Source organism: Mastigoproctus giganteus, chromosome 7 (genome assembly GCF_048544385.1).
Source record: "Mastigoproctus giganteus isolate SK-2022 chromosome 7, ASM4854438v1, whole genome shotgun sequence".
Taxonomy (NCBI): Eukaryota; Metazoa; Arthropoda; class Arachnida; order Uropygi; family Thelyphonidae; genus Mastigoproctus; species Mastigoproctus giganteus.
The window spans coordinates 53863689-53882579 of NC_143581.1; the positions used below are offsets into that span (position 1 = coordinate 53863689).

Consider the following 18891-nt stretch of genomic DNA (forward strand, 5'->3'; position numbering starts at 1 on the left):
CATTCCACGTGTTCCGTTCTCTTGTGTTATGGAACCGGAAATGGCTCGGGAGTGGGTCATATGGAACCGTTCATCCCTTCTCAGGATAGTAGCCTCGAAGAGGGGATGGATCCGCGTTCCTCTATCTCTAATGTTCACTGTGGAACAGATCCACAAACTCTCGAGCCACTTGCGGTCCCAGAACTTATGCGCCCGATCGGTGATGATAGCATCGTCTAGGGAGATCTGGTGCTGCTTCTCCCAAAAATGCTCGGCCACGGCGGACTTACCATACTCCGCATTTTCTTATTGCCTTAGTGTGCTCCCCCAGACGATCTTTGAGACGGCGTTTTGATTCCCCTACATAACACTCCCCACAATCCGGGCATCTAATACTATATATGACCCCACTTGCATTCTCTTTTTGAATGGGGTCCTTTAGGCCTGACGTAGCCCAGTGGTCAGGAGCGAGAGTGCATAGCACGTGTTCCTTGAGTGGACCGGGGTTCAAGCCTGTGATTACTAAATACAATAAATATTTGTATTGACGATTTATTGTAAACTCTACTGACTTGGCTGTCGTGCCGGAGTATAAACAGAAAATTAATTTAATTTATTTATTTACTTGTGACACGATTGTGTGCAGCCTCCGCCCCGGAAGCCGCACACAACGCGTCTGATAATTTCTTAGTACTCTAGTTATATGCTCGGTTAGACCCGTATAGTAGGGAATGTATGCAGTGGATACTGGCGTAAAAGATTCGCCTCTCCTCTGATTTCCTTTAATATATTTTTCTGTAATCCTCTGGGGGTAGCCACATTTTGTAAGATCCGTCGTGACGCGTTCATACTCTACTTTCCTATCCTCAGAGGTACTGCAGTGTGATTTTGCCCTGTCAACTGATGTTCTAACCACACTGTTCCTATGATGGCTGGCCTGAGCTGAATTGTAGTGCGAATATTGACCTTTACACATCGGTTTTCTATAGACCTTAGTCTTTAGTTGTTGGTCTTCCCTACAGAGATGTCACATCTAAAGATATCATAATTTCTTTCGAACCTTATTTAGACATCTTATTTAGATATCTTGATAAGGAAGCATATCTAAATAAGGCGTTGGATTTATTGAATGATCAAACAACCTATAAGGTTATTCAGAAAAGTCCACTGCTTAACTTGTAACAGCAAATGAATAGAATGGTACAGAGTTGGCTTAAGTCTAGCAAAATTTCCAAAGAACAATATTGGGTACTGCATGCTACAGGGAGCCAAATACCAAGATTTTATGACTTGCCTAAAATTCATAAAATGGGTGTACCACTTAGACCCATAGTCTCATTTATAGACAGTCCCACATATGCACTATCTGGTTTCTTAGCCAAATTATTATCTCCATTAGTAGGACTTTCCGAATTTAGTGTTAAGGACAGCAAAGACTTTGTGCATTTTATAAGAAGCCAATGCATAGAAGAGAATAAAATTATGATATCTTTCAATGTGACATCTCTATTTACATGTATTCCGATTGACCATGGAGTGCGTTGTGCACACATGGCCTTACAGAGAGATACCACCCTAAATACTAGAACACAATTAAATTTAGAGGATATTGAGAAAGATATAGAATTATGCCTCTCAAGCACCACTATGGTGTTTGATAATACTATGTATAAGCAGGTTAACGGTACAGCCGTGGGCTTCCCCATTAGGGCAATTATAGCTAATTTAGCTATGGAGGAGCTCGAGGCTAGAATATTTAATGTTAGTGTTCTCCCTATGGGTCCCTGGAAAAGATACGTGGATGATACATTTTCAATTATTCGAAAGGGGAGTGAAGATCAGGTGTTGAATATTTTAAATGGCTTCTCCCCATTCATACAATTTACCTCGGAGGTAGAAGAAGGAGGAGTTTTGCCGTTCCTAGATGTGTTGGTCTGTAGGGAAGACCAACAACTAAAGACTAAGGTCTATAGGAAACTGATGTGTAAAGGTCAATATTCGCACTACAATTCAGCTCAGGCCAGCCGTCATAGGAACAGTGTGGTTAGAACATTAGTTGACAGGGCAAAGTCACACTGTAGTACCTCCGAGGATAGGAAGGTAGAGTATAAATGCGTCATGACGGATCTTACAAAATGTGGCTACCCCCAGAGGATTATAGAAAAATATATTAAAGGAAATCAGAGGAGAGGCGAATCTTTTACGCCAGTATCCACTGCATACATTCCCTACTATCCGGGTCTAACCGAGCATATAACTAGAGTACTAAGAAATTATCAGACGCATTGTGTGCAGCTTCCGGGGCGGAGGCTGCACACAATCGTGTCACAAGTAAAGGACCCCATTCAAAAAGAGAATGCAAGTGGGGTCGTATTTAGTATTAGATGCCCGGATTGTGGGGAGTGTTATGTAGGGGAAACAAAATGCTGTCTCAAAGATCATCTGGGGGAGCACACTAAGGCAATAAGAAATGCGGAGTATGGTAAGTCCGCTGTGGCCAAGCATTTTTGGGAGAAGCAGCACCAGATCTCCCCGGATGATGCTATCATCACCGATCGGGCGCATAAGTTGTGGGACCGCAAGTGGCTCGAGAGTTTGCGGATCTGTTCCACAGTGAACATTAATAGAGATAGAGGAATGTGGCTCCATCCCCTCTTCGAGGCTACTATCCTCAGAAGGGATGAACGGTTCCATATGACCTACTCCCGAGCCACTTCCAGTTCCATGACACAAGAGAACGGAACACATGGGAATGAGTCACGTGATGAGTACCGTGAACCTGCTGGTATTTAAAGATGCACCGCAGAATAAAGAAAATGCCGCTCAAGAAGAAGGCAGGAGCCTTTGAAAGCTATGGTTTTATCGCTTTTAATTTAGTATATTTTAATGTATATTTTATATGTATATTTTATATATTTTAGTTGTAAAGTTAAATATAATATATTGTAAATACAGGCAAATATAATTTATTATAAATACATAGTTATCAAGATTCCAGTTTTCGTTTTTGTTGTGTTTTATTTCTACATAAGGTTGGTGGAAAACATTTAAAACTATAATATGAATATACCCAACCTCAGAGGCCTGTTTGAAGAACCAAATACAGAGATTTTTAGGAACACATGTACCGCATTATAGCAGAACTGACTGTACATATGCATGTACATTTCATTTAGTTGAACTTATGTGTTTCTCACTATAACTTGCAACCATTGCAGTATTGTTTAAAAAGTTGACTCCTACTGGTTGCTAGCACTGGAATAATTTAAAAGGTATGTTTATGAATGAAAAAGAATAGAGACAGAGAGTTACAGAGATTTTATGTGTACTTTACAGGTGTGCAGAATAAAAGTTTCAAATGTATACAGAAGTGAATTACAGTTATGACACAATATTAATCTGAAAGAGACTTTTGTTAAAAATGCAAGCTTTAGAAGATAATCATCTGAAACATTTGAAAGTAAAAGATTTTTTGAGAGAATGCAAGTTATGAAGGATATCACTATTTAAGGATATTTTAACATTATTCACAAGCTAGACAGGTATTCCACAAGTGATATAAAATTAGTTTCATCATTCACCTTCATTAAAGGTTGAGAGAAGGTAAGCAACTGGATTTTTCTAATTTTGATTGAAATTTGGAAAACATTCTCTGAACATTAAGGAAAGATTGAGTGGAAGTCTAGAATAAAGTTCATAAAGGCAAAAATCTCTAACAGAATGTTTTGGAAATGTTTTATTTTGAAGTGGATCATTTTAAACAGCATATTTTATTGAGTTCAAACATGTTTCTTAATACAGTATTAGTTGTAGTAGTCAAATTCCTTTAAATATTTAACGGAATTTGTATCCTAACTTAAAACTAAAAAAATTTATATATTTAAATTATGGAAATTAAGATTATTACAATGTTTTATTTTATTCATTCAGGAGAAGCTGTTTTATTTTTTGATATTGCACACAAAATGTTTAGATCTGGATATTAAAGAGACTAAGGGTACTCTGACCTGTGATGAAATTTTGGGAACCTGAGGGAAATGACTTACTAGAACATATTAGTTTTATTTTTTGTTAATATTAACTGAAAATAAATATTTCTTCTATTTCTCAGAATGGTTATGGGATCATTAATAAGTTTAAGAAACTGTTTTTTTATTAATAATGTGTTTGTTGTTTCAGCTGAGACATTCTAAACAACATAGCCCCACACAGTCCTATTCCCATTCCCACTGGTTGCATCTTTTTCCATCCCAATTTTTCTATTTTTACTGTGAAGCCCCATCCCACATGCACACACAGTATTAATGTGGATAGGGAAATAAATAGCAAGGATCTTTTCTTCCTCTAAATTAGTGTCTCTAAAAGTGTGTTCCATGGCCTTGAACCAGTCCTTGGTGGCAGGTGGGGGTGAGAAAGCCTGAAAGCTGAGAAGACAGGTGGTACTTGTTGCTATGTAGACTTCAATATCAGCATAATCGCAAGATCCTATTATCATGTAACATTAATAAATGCAGAAAGTCATAGTATATAAGTGAGAAACTAATTCCACGCTGATATACATAGATGAGAAACTAGTTTCACACCTTTGGTTTTCTTCAAAAACAAGTATAGAATAGATTGAATGTCAAACCAGATTTAAGGATAAAATTGAATTTTGCTCTGAACATAAAGTTGCTATGTGATGTTAAACAATATCATCATTCATATTAGTTATCTTCTCAGTTAATTAAAAGGTATAAAGGAAATATTCAATAAATGAGTTATTGTCATGAGATTAAATAAAGGGTAAAATTTATTTAGAATTAATTCATTGTTCTAATTTTTTATGTGTGTACTTTTAGGCTGTGAAAAAAGGCATTAAAAAAATTGGTTCTAGCTAAATATAAGTGTTTAGGAAACACTGCTCTAAATAATATGCCATATAAATGTTTTGGTGTTGACTTGAACACAGTAACCCTAATGTTAATCTTTATAGATTTAACATTAATTTGATCCCTACCAAATATTCTTTTTAAAATATTCAGACTTTAAAATTTATTTTTTATTTTGTGTATATATTGTTCTGTTTTTTTTTATATTTGAATGGTGCATTTGTTTGAAATCTTTTTTTTTTTGTCTAATTTCTGATAATCACAGCGTTAAATGAATGTTTCACATTTTCTTATTATTATTTCAAAAATTTTTTGACAGTCAAATAACAAAATTGCTCTACAAAACCTCTCCATGGCTTTACGGCAGGTTGGTAAAAACGAAGAAGAAAAAATTTCTAATATCCAAGAAAGTGTAGTAAAAGCTAGGAGTGCTGTGGAAATGGATTTTCAAGATGGAAAGTCATGGTGTAAGTATTTTTTGGCATGTAGATTGGGGATCATGTATAATTATGGATGGAAGAGTTTTTAATTGAAATTACTCTCCTGCATTTATTTGTAATATGTTTTTGTAATAACCAGTAATCTTCAGTATTAGATTAATGTAATTAATATTTTCTAACCATTTCTTTCCCCCCATTAACCTTAATGTCTTCTGTATCAAGTTTCTGTTATACTGAGTTCTAAGTTTCTTATTCTGTTACACAGGTCTTAAAACCTTTAAATAAGCCTTTTTAATAAAACAAGGCTTATTTAAAAGTTTTGACACTTAAGTTCCATTGAAAATCTGATGGATTTGCAAGATGGAAAGTCTTTGTTTTTTTTTAATGAAACCCCAAACATGAAATGTATTAGAACCTATAGTACTTAGGTACTGTGCATTTCAAGGTTTAGAAAATGAAAGAAGATACTTGTTGACATTAGATTTGAATTTCTGTAGATTGTAATTTAATATGTGAAGGGGGGGAACGTAATGTATTTCAGAAAACGTAAGTTGAAGGAATAAATGAGGTAGAAGAAAACTTGGGCATGCAACAGAAACAAAACATCTATGAGAGGGTGGGTGGGTGGAGAGGTGGTGTAAGTAAGATGGTATATTTTTGGCATCTCTATTGTGATTTTGTATACTTATGGATGGAGGAAGATTTAATTTACTCTCCTGCATTTACTTTTAATTTGTTATTGTAATAATCAGTAATCTTCAGTACTGAATTAATGTAATTAATATTTTCTAACCATTACCTTGTCAAAGTTACTAGTTTACACTGAGTTTATCATTAGTGTTTACCTCCTGCAGGTGAATTGTAAAAGTCACACAACCTAAACTATAGAAAGTTTTTTTAGCTATAGGAGCTTGCAAAATATGTATGTTATATTATTATGTTAAAATACATGCCTCCCATCTATTGGTGTGTTCATAACATTTCATCATGTCACAAAGATGTTCACAGCAACTAGAACTGCTCTTTTAGCAGAAATTTCCCATGAGCATATATTATTGGTTCTGTTTTCTTCAAGGAAACTGTAATTGCAGTGCATTACCAGCACCTTATCATGCAGTTTATTTTATTGCTTGAAGAAGGAGAAGAAAGAAATAGATTTTTTAAAAAATTTCAAAAAATAACAAGAAAACATATGAATAAGGAATACAACTAATATAACTTATGTCATTCAGTTTATAAGAGCAGTGTGACAGTATTATGCAGAAGAAATGTTTCACTTCTGGCAGAAAATTATGTAAGTTGGAAATGTAAGCATAATTTAAGACATCGGTTTAATCATTCATTAATTCGAGGCTTAGATCAGGAGGTACTGTATTTTTTGGACCATAAGATAAATTTTTTTTTTTAGAAAATGTTCCCTAGAATTCCACTGCATGTGGTATACTAGGTATACACACAAAGCTGTGACTTGAGACAGTATAGTCCAGACATCCAAGTGGCCTTCCCAAACAAGCTAACTCTTTTTATTGTGACCCTCTAAGATCACCCACAACAGAGGCAACAAAAGGGAAATTTTCAGGCCTTAGCCAACTGGTCATTGGGTATTTCAATTAACAAACTCTTTAAGGTATTCACTGCAAGAGGTATTCACTAGGGCTTGCAAACCATTTTTCATATTGAGTTGTTAAAACCGAAACCGAGCTTCTAAAACCGGATTCGAATATTTTTTTAGTTAGCCCTCGAATATAGTTTTTTGTTATGCACATTTTCTTTTGTTTGTTCGTTTGTCTGGATCGTTCAACTGCTTTATGTTTTAAACATGTTTTTTATTTTATTTTATTTTATTTTATGTTTAGGTACGAATCTCATGGGCAAGTGGCCCAAATCTAGGAGGGGTACCTTTTACCTTCCCACCTGTATCATGGCACGATGCAGGTGTACTCATTTACGACTGAGTGAGTCGGAGCGATAGCGTAAAAGAAAATGCTCAACATTTCTCCGTTCCATCTATCTTGTTCGCCAGGCAAGTTATGGAACGCGCCTTATTGTTGGTTACCCACTAGAAACAGATTCGCTGAATATTGCATCAAATTTCAATCGTAGAAAGTTTTTTGCTTCTTTATTCCTATTAAATTTGCGATAAAAATGTTCTCCAAAAAGCAGCTTCACCAAATTTAGCTTTTATGTAATTCTGAAAATACAATAGATTTAATTGGGGGAAAAAAAATTGCAAGTAAATAAATAAACAATTTCTTTCGTGAAAATTTTGAAACTTGCCTTGTTTAAACTCTTCATTCAGTGTTTGCAGGAGTGATGCATAGTATTGTGCCTTTGTTATCTTCAATATTTTTATTTAAAATTGTCGGTGATATAAATTCCTACTAATTAATATTTATTACTCTTAATATGTCTAAGATGAAATCAAATGTATGGAATTATTTTGCTCAAAAAAGCAAAGGTGAAGCACAATGTTCGAAATGTCAGAAGATAATGAAGTCGTCTGGAGGATCTACATCATCTTTGATGTTGCATTTAAAGAAAATGCATCAGATTGACATTAAACAAGATAACAGTGAACCTCCTGTAAAAATGGTAAGAACATTAGAAAACTTTTTCATTAAAAAATCTATGGAAGAAGAGATTTCAAAATTAGCTGCTTTAGATGGATTTTCTTTTAATTCAATTGCCAAGAGTGAGTTTATACAATCAAGCCTTCACCTTCAGAGAAATAAATACGATAAATTACCACCAGCCTCAGTGAATGGAATTAAAAATATGGTTCTGAATTATTATAAAACTAAGAAAGAAGAACTCATTCAGCATTTCAAAAATTCATTGGTTTTGGGTGCACGGTATTCATTGACTCTAGACGAATATACGTCTATACAAAATAAAAGGCATATGAATATAAATGTGCATTCAAAAGACAATCATTGGTTGTTAGGTCTTATTGAGATTAATGGTTCACTTGATAGCAGAAGAACTAAGCAAATTGTGAATGGACACTTGAAGGAATTTGGTTTGAACTTGGATGAGGATATTGTTGCCTGCATCACCGATGGAGCAGCAATGATTAAGTTTGGCAAGCAAATTACGCCTAATCATCAACAATATATAGCCCATTGTATAATCTGTCAGTTATAGATGTACTTTATGAAAAAGCAATCAATTATGGTGCCACAGTCTCTGAGTCTCCCAAAGACAATGAAGAAAATGAAAATAATGAAAAAAGTAGTGATATTGAAGAAGTTGAAGAAAGACAGCAAGGCATGCTTTATCAAACCGACTTTCTCGGTTTGATAAAGCATGACAATTACCGATTGAGCTCATTTATTTCTTCAATCCAATGGCCATATTGCACAAACTATTAACAAAGTCAGAAAAATTTGCAAGCTTTTTCGAAAATCGCCTACCAAAAATGACATATTACAAAATTTTGTTAAAGCAAAATTTAATGGGAAAGATTATAAACTTATATTAGATTGCAAGACTAGATGGGATAACAAATGTATTGAATGAAATTGAAAAATTGCATTCCAAATGCTCTATGTGCAGTACTGTCAACTGAAGCTGTGTCTGACGATGACTGGAAAACACTTGAATTGCTATATGAAACTTTGCGACCAGTTGAAATGATTCTGAAGGCAGGCTATAACCTCAGAAGATACAGACTTACTTAAAGCAGTCTGCTTTAATTTCTGCTTGCTAAGCTTGATACAGCAGAAAACCCATTTGCTTTAAAGTTTCACCAAAGCCTTTTGCAGTGTTACAATGCAAGATGAAATTGTCAAACTGTGGCTTTGCTGAGCTATGTACACAACCCCAAAAAGGTTAGGAAAGAAGATTCAGGTACAAGAACTTTTGATTTTCCAAGTAAGCAAGTTTTAAAAAAGCATGCTGAAGAGATTTATCAGAGATTATTTGCAAAACATTCCAAAGGAGTCTTAACGTTGAATGAAGAAACTGAAAATAAAGGAACTGTTCTTTTAGAAGAAAACAAAGACTCGTCTAGTTCCGATGTTGAGGATACACTCATGTGCGAGTATGATAGTGTAATAAAGAGATTAACTGAAGAGCCTTCAAGATATCCGAGTGAATTGGAAATCAGCAAAGAATTTAAAATTTTGGAGGCAACTAGCAGTAGAAGTGAAAAGCTGGAGAAAGTTTATAGAGCACTGCTGACTATTAAACCAACAAGTATCCAATCTGAGAGAGTGTTTTCGATCACTGGTCTCTTTAACACAAAAATAAGGTCAAGTCTATCAGGAAAACTGCTTAATATACTGTGTTTTTTAAAGGATCATTTTCAGAAAAAAGCTGAGCAATAAATTGTAAAGTAATTTCCCCAAGCTGTTTTTTTTTCACATTATTTTTATTTATTTATTATTATTATTATAGGGCTTATTATTTTTTTGTTTACTATACGAGAAGATAGTTTTTATTCAAAGGATTTGAATATAATTTGTAATTTTGTATAATCTCAAGCTGGTTACTTTTTTGGAGCATTTTAATTTTTTTATTTTTTTTACTATAAGAGGTGATAGATTTTGTTTAAAAGATTTGATTATGATTTGTACAATCTACCCAAGATAAAATAAATACCTGTGTTATAAGCTTTTAATTATTTTCCCTAAGTCTGAGAAAATCGGTTTTAAAACCGGTTTTAAGAGTAAACTTCGGTTAAACTCGGTTTTATGCAAGCCCTAGTATTCACCAAATAGATGGAGACACCAGGTCATGATTTGACACCAAAAGGATGAACGAAATGACCAACCATTTCCTAAGTGTGAAAATGGGTGAAAAGGCAGATCACAAAATAGTTTTTCAGTCATTTTTATTTATTTAAAAAGTAATGCTTCTCTGTGTGACTCATGAAGTTTATTCTGTCTTGATGGCATTGCAGATAGCAGTTGAAATTCTGCTTGTCACTAAATACACCGAAGAATAAGACAGCCCTCAATTTAGTAATTTACTCTTGTTTAAACCTTCTGCATGAGCAGTTCATGATCATCCAATTCCAATAGCTGTATGAAATACCTAGAACATCCCTCAAAATTTAATCAAATGCTTTAATTGTTGTGTTTATATGATGGAGGTTCCATCAGGTAATGCATCAAGTTTAATATTCATATTGAACTTCTCTAGTTGTTCCTTCTCATACTTGCACATCAGCTAACTCACTCCTCTTTGGTTAGTTGGACAATCCAAAACATTTGCTATTAAGTTTCACTTTGCATTTATATGATTTTAATGTAGTAGTATAGTAATGGAGGCATGTGATGCAAGAAAGCAAGCGTATGAGCTTATATAGCATCAGCCAAAAAAAAAAAAAAAAACAACTTCACACAAAAACCATTTGCTCTCCAGCCACTGCAATTTGCAGAACTTAAGCCTTTCTTGGTAAGAGTTCCCCTTACCAATCTTGTTGCCCTTCTCTGTACACGCTCAAGCAACTCTACATCCTTCCTAAAATGAGGCCTCCAGACCTGTACGCAGTACTCAAGGTGTGGCCTGATCATTGCCTTATACAAAGGGATAATCACCTCCTTTTTCCTGCTAGCAAAATTCCTGTATATCATTGACAAAACCTCATGACCTGCTCTTGCAGCCTGTCTGCATTGCTCAGAAAACTTCATATCTCACTGCACAATCACTCCCAGGTCTTTTTCATTTTCTACCACCCTAAGTGTAGTACCACACAGTAGGTGGGTTCCTGTGGGGTTACTTCTACCATATATGCAGTACTTTGCATTTCTCAAAGTTAAACTTCATTTGCTACTTCTCAGCCCATCTGCTCAAATTTTCTAGATCCTGTTGAGTAGCACACTGCCATTACTGTCATTAACAACCCTGCCAACCTTTGTATCATCTGAAAACTTCAACACTAAGCCTGATTACCTTCATCAATATTATTGATAAATATACAAAACAATAGTGGGCCCAACACCGAATCCTGTGAGACTCCACTAATAATATTAGGCCATAAAGAGCAGCATCCATTGATTACCACTCTGTCTTCTCCCACTGAACCACCCTTTTATCCATTGTAGCAACTTACCCTTAATACCGTAGTGCTTCAATTGGTACATTAATCTTCTGTGTGCAACAATATCAGAAGCTTTCTTGAAATCCAAGCATATGATATTAAAATTATTTTTTGCATCTAGCTCCTTGTGACCACATCATAGTATTCAATCAAATTTGTCAGACACGACCTTCCCTTAACAAACCTATGCTGCAGTCTTGTCTAGATTATCCTGCAATGACTCCATTATTTTACCCAGAATAGAAGTTAAACTAACTGCTCTGTAATTATTCGTGTCACCTTTAGATCCCCCTTTGTGAATTAGGATACATTTGCACATTTCCAGTCCATGGGGACTTCCCCTGCGTTCAAGGATGCTCTCATAATTATGGCTAAGGGTTTTCTTAGTTCCTTTGCCACCTCCTTTAATATAAAGGATAGATCCCATCCACCCCAGGTGCCTTTCTTATGTTTAACTTCAAAAATTTGTCCTCCAATTTGCTCTCAGTTATTACAAAATCATTAAGCACCCTGTTACAATTTGATAAACTTCTGGCATTTTCCTCCCTTAATAACTCCTCATGTGTGAATGTAGATGCAAAATACTCATTAAGATTATCAGCTATCTGAGCAGGATCATCAACAGTTGAACTATCGTTATCAAGTGGACCAATCTGATTCATGCCCTTGCATTTAGAGTTTATATAAGTAACGAAATCCTTGCTGTTTTTCTTAGCATCCTTTGCCAAAGATTTCTCGTAATCTGCCTTCGCTTGTCTAATCTCCTTTGTGACTTGATTACAGACTAGCTTATATCTGCCATAGGCTTCTGTGTCGCCTGGTAATTTATATGCATCCCATGCATTTTTCTTCTCTGCCACAAGTCTCATTAGTTCATTTGACATAAATTGAGGCCTAAACGTTGAACAATATTTTTTAATCGGTATGAATAGTCTAGTAGCTTCCATGATTAATTCCTTGAATGCTTCCCACTTATAATTTGCTGTTAGTAACATCATCAGTTGGTCCCACTGTACAGAATTTAAAAACTGTCTGAGGCCACTGTAATCATTTTTACGGAAGCAAAAACCTTTACCTTTACCCGATGGTAACTATGTCTTTAAGTAAATCCCACATCAGTACACTGTGATCACTGCCACCTAGTGGTTCCTTTATCTGAAAATTCTTAATGCATGAATAATCACTGCTGATAACCATATCAAGAGTATTACCCTCTCTGGTTGCCTCTCAATTTTCGGTATTTTTAAGATTCCATTTGTAAATGTAAATTTTGTTTCAGCCATATTTTATATTATAACTGTATCTAATGTTTGTTTTGTTTGTATATTTCAGGTATACTAGGTAATGCTTATTTAAGTTTATTCTTTGTGGCTAACCAAAATCCTAAAATAATGAAGCAGTGTTTGTCAGCCTACAACCAAGCTGTAAGTATTGATTTTGGGGTATTGCTATTTCAGTTTAATAAATTTAAGGAACAAGAAGCCTTTTGCTATTTTGAAATGCAAGAATGCATAAGTATTTCAGCATACACTGTGCTGCCACTTTATTAAGTACATCCCTGCTGTGTGCACACAAATGGTTTGTCCCACAATGTTGCAAATCACATGGCCACAGCTGTGGATATAAATGCAGCAGAACTACCTTTCTAGTATCAGTTAAGTGTATGAACAGTAGCAAGAATGTGGAAAAGGAGTGATCTAACGAACTTCAAATGGGGCATGGTAGTAGGTGCAAGATGTGCTGGACAAAGCATCTCTGAAACGGCAGTTCTCCTGAACTCTTCACACACCACAGTTTCAAGGGTGTATCGAGAATGGTGCAACGAACAGAAAACATCCTCTCAACGGCACTCCTGTGGAAGAAAATCACTTGTTGATGAGAGAGGTCAGAAGAGGATGGCTAGAATTGTGCAAGTATACGGGCCATAATGTCACACATCACATCAGGATACAACCTTGGTGTGCAGAACAAAATATCGCAATGGACCACTAGTACACTTTGTCGCAAATGGGCTACAACTGCCGACGGCGGCGCCTCCAGGTGGGCAGGAGCAGCAGTGCGTAGCACACGCTTCTTGATTATATTGGGGTTTGAGCCCATGCCCACCAAATACGGAGGATGCGGAAAGGTCAGGGAATGACCACCGCATATTCCCAGAGCAATATGGCCTTAGTTGCTAATGCTCCTAAAAACCAAATAACAAACAATAACAAACAAACTGCCGATGGCCACATTGCGTACCTTTGTGATCAATGAAGAACAAGAGAGCACGCTCCTGTGGGCACAGCAAGACCAGCACTGGACTATCAAGGATTGCAAAACAGTTGCTTGGTCTGACGGGTCAAAGTTCCTGGTGCATCATATTGATGGAAGGCTCAGAATTTGGCAAAAACAACATGAATCCACGGACCCATCATGTCTGACGACAACTGTGCAAGGTGGTGGGGTGCAGTGTTATGGTGTGGGGAATGTTTGCTTGGCACATGTTGGGTCCATTGATACCCATAGATTCACGTCTGAATGCCACATCGTACCTAAACATCATTGCTGACCAAGTGCATCTGTTCATGTTTAGTTTATCCTCAGGCAGATGGTTACTTCCAGCAGGATAATGTGCCGGTGCACAAAGCCCGAATCACTATGGAATGATTCCAGGAAGATGACAATGACTTTTCTTTGCTACAGTGGCTCGCTCAGTTCACGGATCTCAATCCTATTGAACATCTTTGGGATGTTCAATAGGATTGAGATCTGGAAAGGGCTGTTTGCCGCAGCCCCACACCTCCGTCGAATCTCAAGAAACTGCGCGACACACTTATGTCTACATGGTTCTCCATTCCTGCACAACGTTTTCAGCATCTTCTTCAATCCATGCCTAGATGAATTCAGGCTGTTTTCAAGGCTAAAGGAGGCTCAACACTCTACTAGGTAGGTGTACCTAATAAAGTGGCAGCGCAGTGTATATTCTTTTTATGTAATGGCCAAATCTAAATAACATGCAATCTCTATTTTTGACATAACAAATAAATAAATAGCTTATGCAAAAAAAAATGAATATAGCTCCAGTCAAAAAAAAAAAAAAAATTTATTTATTTTTATTTTTTTTATTATTATTTATTTTTTATGAAAACCCCAAGCATGAGAGGTATTAGAACCTATAGTACTTAGTACTGTGCTTGCATTGGAGGTTGAGAAGACGAGAGAGGATATTTGTTGACATTAGACTTGAACTTCTGCAGACTGTAATTTTCAGGAAAGACATGAAGGAAGGTTGTCCCAGAAAACAGCAGTTGAATGAATAAACGAGGAAGATGAAAAGTTGGTTCTGTGAGTTTGAAGTTGAACAGTAAATGGATATTGGCTGGTGGCAGCACGTGTTTGGGCTGTTTTGAAAGAGAGAGAGCGGGAATTACAGAAGACAATTCAGGAGAACAGTGCCCATGGAAGTATCTGTAGAAAAGGCATGCAGCAGAAACAGTACAGTCTATTGAGACTGTAAAATCACAAATCTGCTCTACCATGGAATATTCTTCCCACATCTGGGGTGGTGTCCCCAAAACCTCTCTCGGGTTTCTAGATTCCATTCAGAAGAGGGCATTTAGGTTAATTAATGACTCATCTTTAACAGAGTCTCTCCACTTGCTGAGTGAACAACTGTTTGGAAGAAAAGTAATGCTGAAGAGTGGAAGAGAAAACCAAGTTTTTTAGACACAGAGGAAGTAATATTTGTAATGTGCTTGTGCCAAGAGAGATTAGAAGTCAGGGTAATCCCCAAAAGAGATATATCAACTTGCCTAGAAATCGGAGTGTCACCAAAGGTAAGCATGAGAGCAAAAGAATCCTTTTTTGCGAGATATAAGACGAGACTGAGTTTCAGAAGCATTGAAATCAGCTAAGTTGTCTTTGCCACACTGGAGAATTACCTGGAGATCAGCATTTAAGGAATTGGTAGCGGACGTTCGAAAAGTTGAAGCTGATTGAGCAGGGCAAGGTTTCTCAAAACGGAAAGTGGAATGCAATGTGCTATCTTTGGCAAAACTATGGATAGGATTACCAGTCAATGGAAGAAAGTCATTAATATATAAGAGGAAAAGAACTGAACCTTAGGGGACACCAGCATTAGTGGAGAAGTTAGAAGACAGAGAGCCATCTACTATCACCCTCAGTGAGCGATCAGAGAGAAAATTGGATAACCAATTACAAAAAACAGTTGGCAAACCATAAGATGAAAGCTTGTTTAGAAGACCTTTATGCCAAACACGATCAAAAGCCTTTGAGATATCTAGATCAACTGCTTGTGTTTCACCAAACTTTTACATTGAATTTGTCCATAAATGGTTAACATAAGCCAGAATATCGACGCTGATGGAATCCATACTGCCGGACATTCGAGAAGTTGAAGCTTCTCGAATTTCCCCATTCCTTCCAATAATTTGTCAAAATTTCTGTATTTAATATTAATAATTAAAGCTTAATTATTAATTCATAATAATTAAAGTTTAACTTTAATTATTGTTTAATATTTTGAAATGTATCAGAGAATTGTAAAGTATTACCATACTTACTGTAATAATATTAAGGTTTCAATAGTTTATCTTGGTGAAGAGGCGTCTCTGTAGCCAGGTGGGTAGGAGCAGCAGTGTGTAGCACACACTTCTTGATTAGACCGGGGTTCGAGCCAGTAACCACCAAATACGAAGGGTGCGGAAGGTCAAGAAATGACCACCGCATATCCCTGGAGCAATATGGCCTTAGTTGCTAATGCTCCTAAAAACCAAAATAACAACAACAATCTTGGTGAAAAATGGTCATAACTTACACACACACACACACACACACACACACGCATTTCATTTAGCTGAATTTACCTGTTTCTCACAATAACTTCTAACCCATGCACTATTGTTTTAAAAGTTGACCACTAATCATTGCTAGAACTGAAATCATTTAAAGAGGTTTGCAGGCCTGCCATAGCTGAGTGATCAGGAGCGCGAGTGCAGTAGCACACGCTCTTGAGGGGACTGGGGTTGAAGCCTGCGACTGCTAAATACGATTAACTTTTGTATTGATTGGTTTATTGTGAACTCCGCTGACCTGGTGGTCGTGCCGGAGTATAAACAAGAAATTTTTTTTTTTTTTTTTTATTATTAATGAAAAAGGGAGGAGGAGAGTTTATAAAGATCATACAAGTACTTCATGGCTGTGTGGCAGTAAAAGTTGGAAGCGTATACAAAAGAAAGAAAATTTGATGTGATAAAAGTCCTATGTATGAACAGTTTATCATGTTATTTCTCTCTAGTTTGTAAAGTGAACAGTTTAGTGTAGTATTTAAATATTCATTGGCGCCTCCGTAGCCAGGTGGGCAGGAGCAGCACACGCTTCTTGATTAGACCGGGGTTTGAGCCCATGCCCACCAAATACGGAGGAGGCGGAAAGGTCAGGGAATGACCACCTCATATCCCCGGAGCAATATGGCCTTAGTTGCTAATGCTCCTAAAAACCAAATAACAAAACAAAAAACAAAATATTCATTGGAAGAATATAAATCTGAAAGTGACTTTCATTAATAATTTGAGCTTTAAAACACAATTGTCTGAATCATTCTGAAAGTGAAGTTTTTTATAAGCGAATGCTGGTATGAAGGATATTGCTATTTCAGGATATTTTAAAGTTATTCAGGAGCTTGACAGTAATTCCAGAAGTGAAATAAAATTTAAAATTAGTGTTTCATCATACTAGTTATTTCGTTAAAGGTAAAGAGAAGGTAAGTAACTAGATTTTTAGAATATTAAGCAACATTTGAAAAAAATTCCTTGAACATTAAGGAAAGATGAGGTTGACAGTGAATTTTAAAAGGTGAAATTATCTAACAAAACATTTTGGAAATGTTTTATTTACAGTTGATATAAGATTGTAGTTCACACGTGGTGATTAGTTTTTGAGTGCAAGGAAAAGGAAGAACAGGTCAGCACCAAGATCTTTCTGACTTTGAACATGGAATGATTGTGGTGATTAGACGTGCAGGTGCCAGTATCCCATTTTGTGGTGTCACAAGTCTACCATGACTGATTTATATAGTATTGTGATTTGTTCTGTTGTTGCATCTCTGGTGCTTGGCAATGTAGGGTCCCCTAGTGGGACCCTACATTGCCTGCCACCACCACCACTGGGAGGTGAGCCAGGCTGTCCCAAAGTTATTTGGCTAGTCTCTGCCAGGGTTGCTTGAGCTTCCTGACAGACTAAAGAAAAAAATAATAATAATAATAATAAAGATATTGAAGTTTATTGTGGGAAGATAGTGAAGGCAGGTTAGACTGAGGGGAGAGATTTAGGTGGACTGATAGGGTAGATGGGCCACCCAAGCAAGGAGAAGCAGAGGAGTGTGTTTAGTGTCAAGTGGCACCAGGGTTCCCCCCCCCCATCTCCACGTAGTATACATCATGGGTTGAAACAGAACACTGTCAATGCCAGAGGTTTAAAGGTGTGTTAATTTTGTACATGTGTAGTGTTGTGTATCATTGTTCCTCTGGTCATTCAGCCGCTGGGCCCCTAATGGGACCTATCATTGTCCACACTCTGCCCTGTGGAGGCAGACCAGGTACATGCAGCATAGTTATATTTACTCTGGCAGGTCCTGCCACCTGATTTCCTGAGATTTCAATGGCTAAGACCTAAAAAAAACAAATTTTGGGGGTAAACGCTCGAGGTTAGATTAGGCCGAAATCGTTTTATGAGAGTAAGGTTAAATTTGGACTCAAGTTAGTAATTTAGCTACGTTAAGTTAGGGGGGGAGACTGAGGGCTGGGGGGACAGACAGAAGTACAGGGACAATAGAGTAGGCATCCCTGAGGCGGTCAGTGGGGATGAGCCCCACTAGGCAAAATAGGAGCCAATTTAGATTGCCTTAAGGCACTGCAGGTCAGCACAGTTGACGAACCAGGGCAAAGCATTCTCTCTCTCTCTCTCTCTCTCTCTCTCTCTCTCTCTCTCTCTCCAACCCTACTTTCCTGATCCTAGAATACAAGTTCAGACTCAGCAGTCAATCCAGTAATGTTAGGTGCATCAAAGCGGGCAAGTCATAGCCTTGTTTTGCGTCCTTAACAGAAGCATCAGGATTTGTCTTCTTATTTGTTAGGTGGATTGAACATCACAAACTGTTTGTAGATTACAGTGGTGACTGTATGAGTTGATATCCCACAAAGTATGAGATATCAGTTAGTTTTGTTGTTATTCTGGTATTTTCATTTCTTTCTCAAGTTTACTGGGTTTGCGTGTTGGCATTTTTCTGTGATCAGCACCTGAAGTATTGTTACCTTCTAACAATGAGGGATCTTCTCATAGTGAAGAAGTTCTGTGCAAAGTCAGAGAAGGCCTGGTATTCCTCTGCACTATCCATAAGATGACGCTCTTGATCTCTCAGAATGAAGGTAATTTTAGTAATGAGTTGTGAACGCAAGTCATCATAGAGTGGGCAATCATGCATAATGTGCTGCCAGCTCTCTAGGCTGCTGCAGGAGCACGTAAGATCTTCTTTGATGCCTAGAGCACAGAGCTT

At 36.8% G+C, this 18891-nt stretch overlaps 1 protein-coding gene across 2 annotated transcripts in view; it reads left to right on the forward strand.

Annotated features, from left to right (window-relative positions):
* The window catches only part of LOC150082899 (tetratricopeptide repeat protein 5-like), a 106491-nt gene that overhangs the window by 37910 nt on the left and 49690 nt on the right, over positions 1 to 18891 (forward strand). For both annotated transcript variants that reach the window (XM_090376900.1, XM_090376901.1), the window contains exons 4-5: positions 5170 to 5317; positions 12669 to 12760. In XM_090376900.1, the coding sequence (XP_090233026.1) occupies positions 5170 to 5317; positions 12669 to 12760 (240 nt within the window). The remainder of the gene's footprint in view (positions 1 to 5169; positions 5318 to 12668; positions 12761 to 18891) is intronic.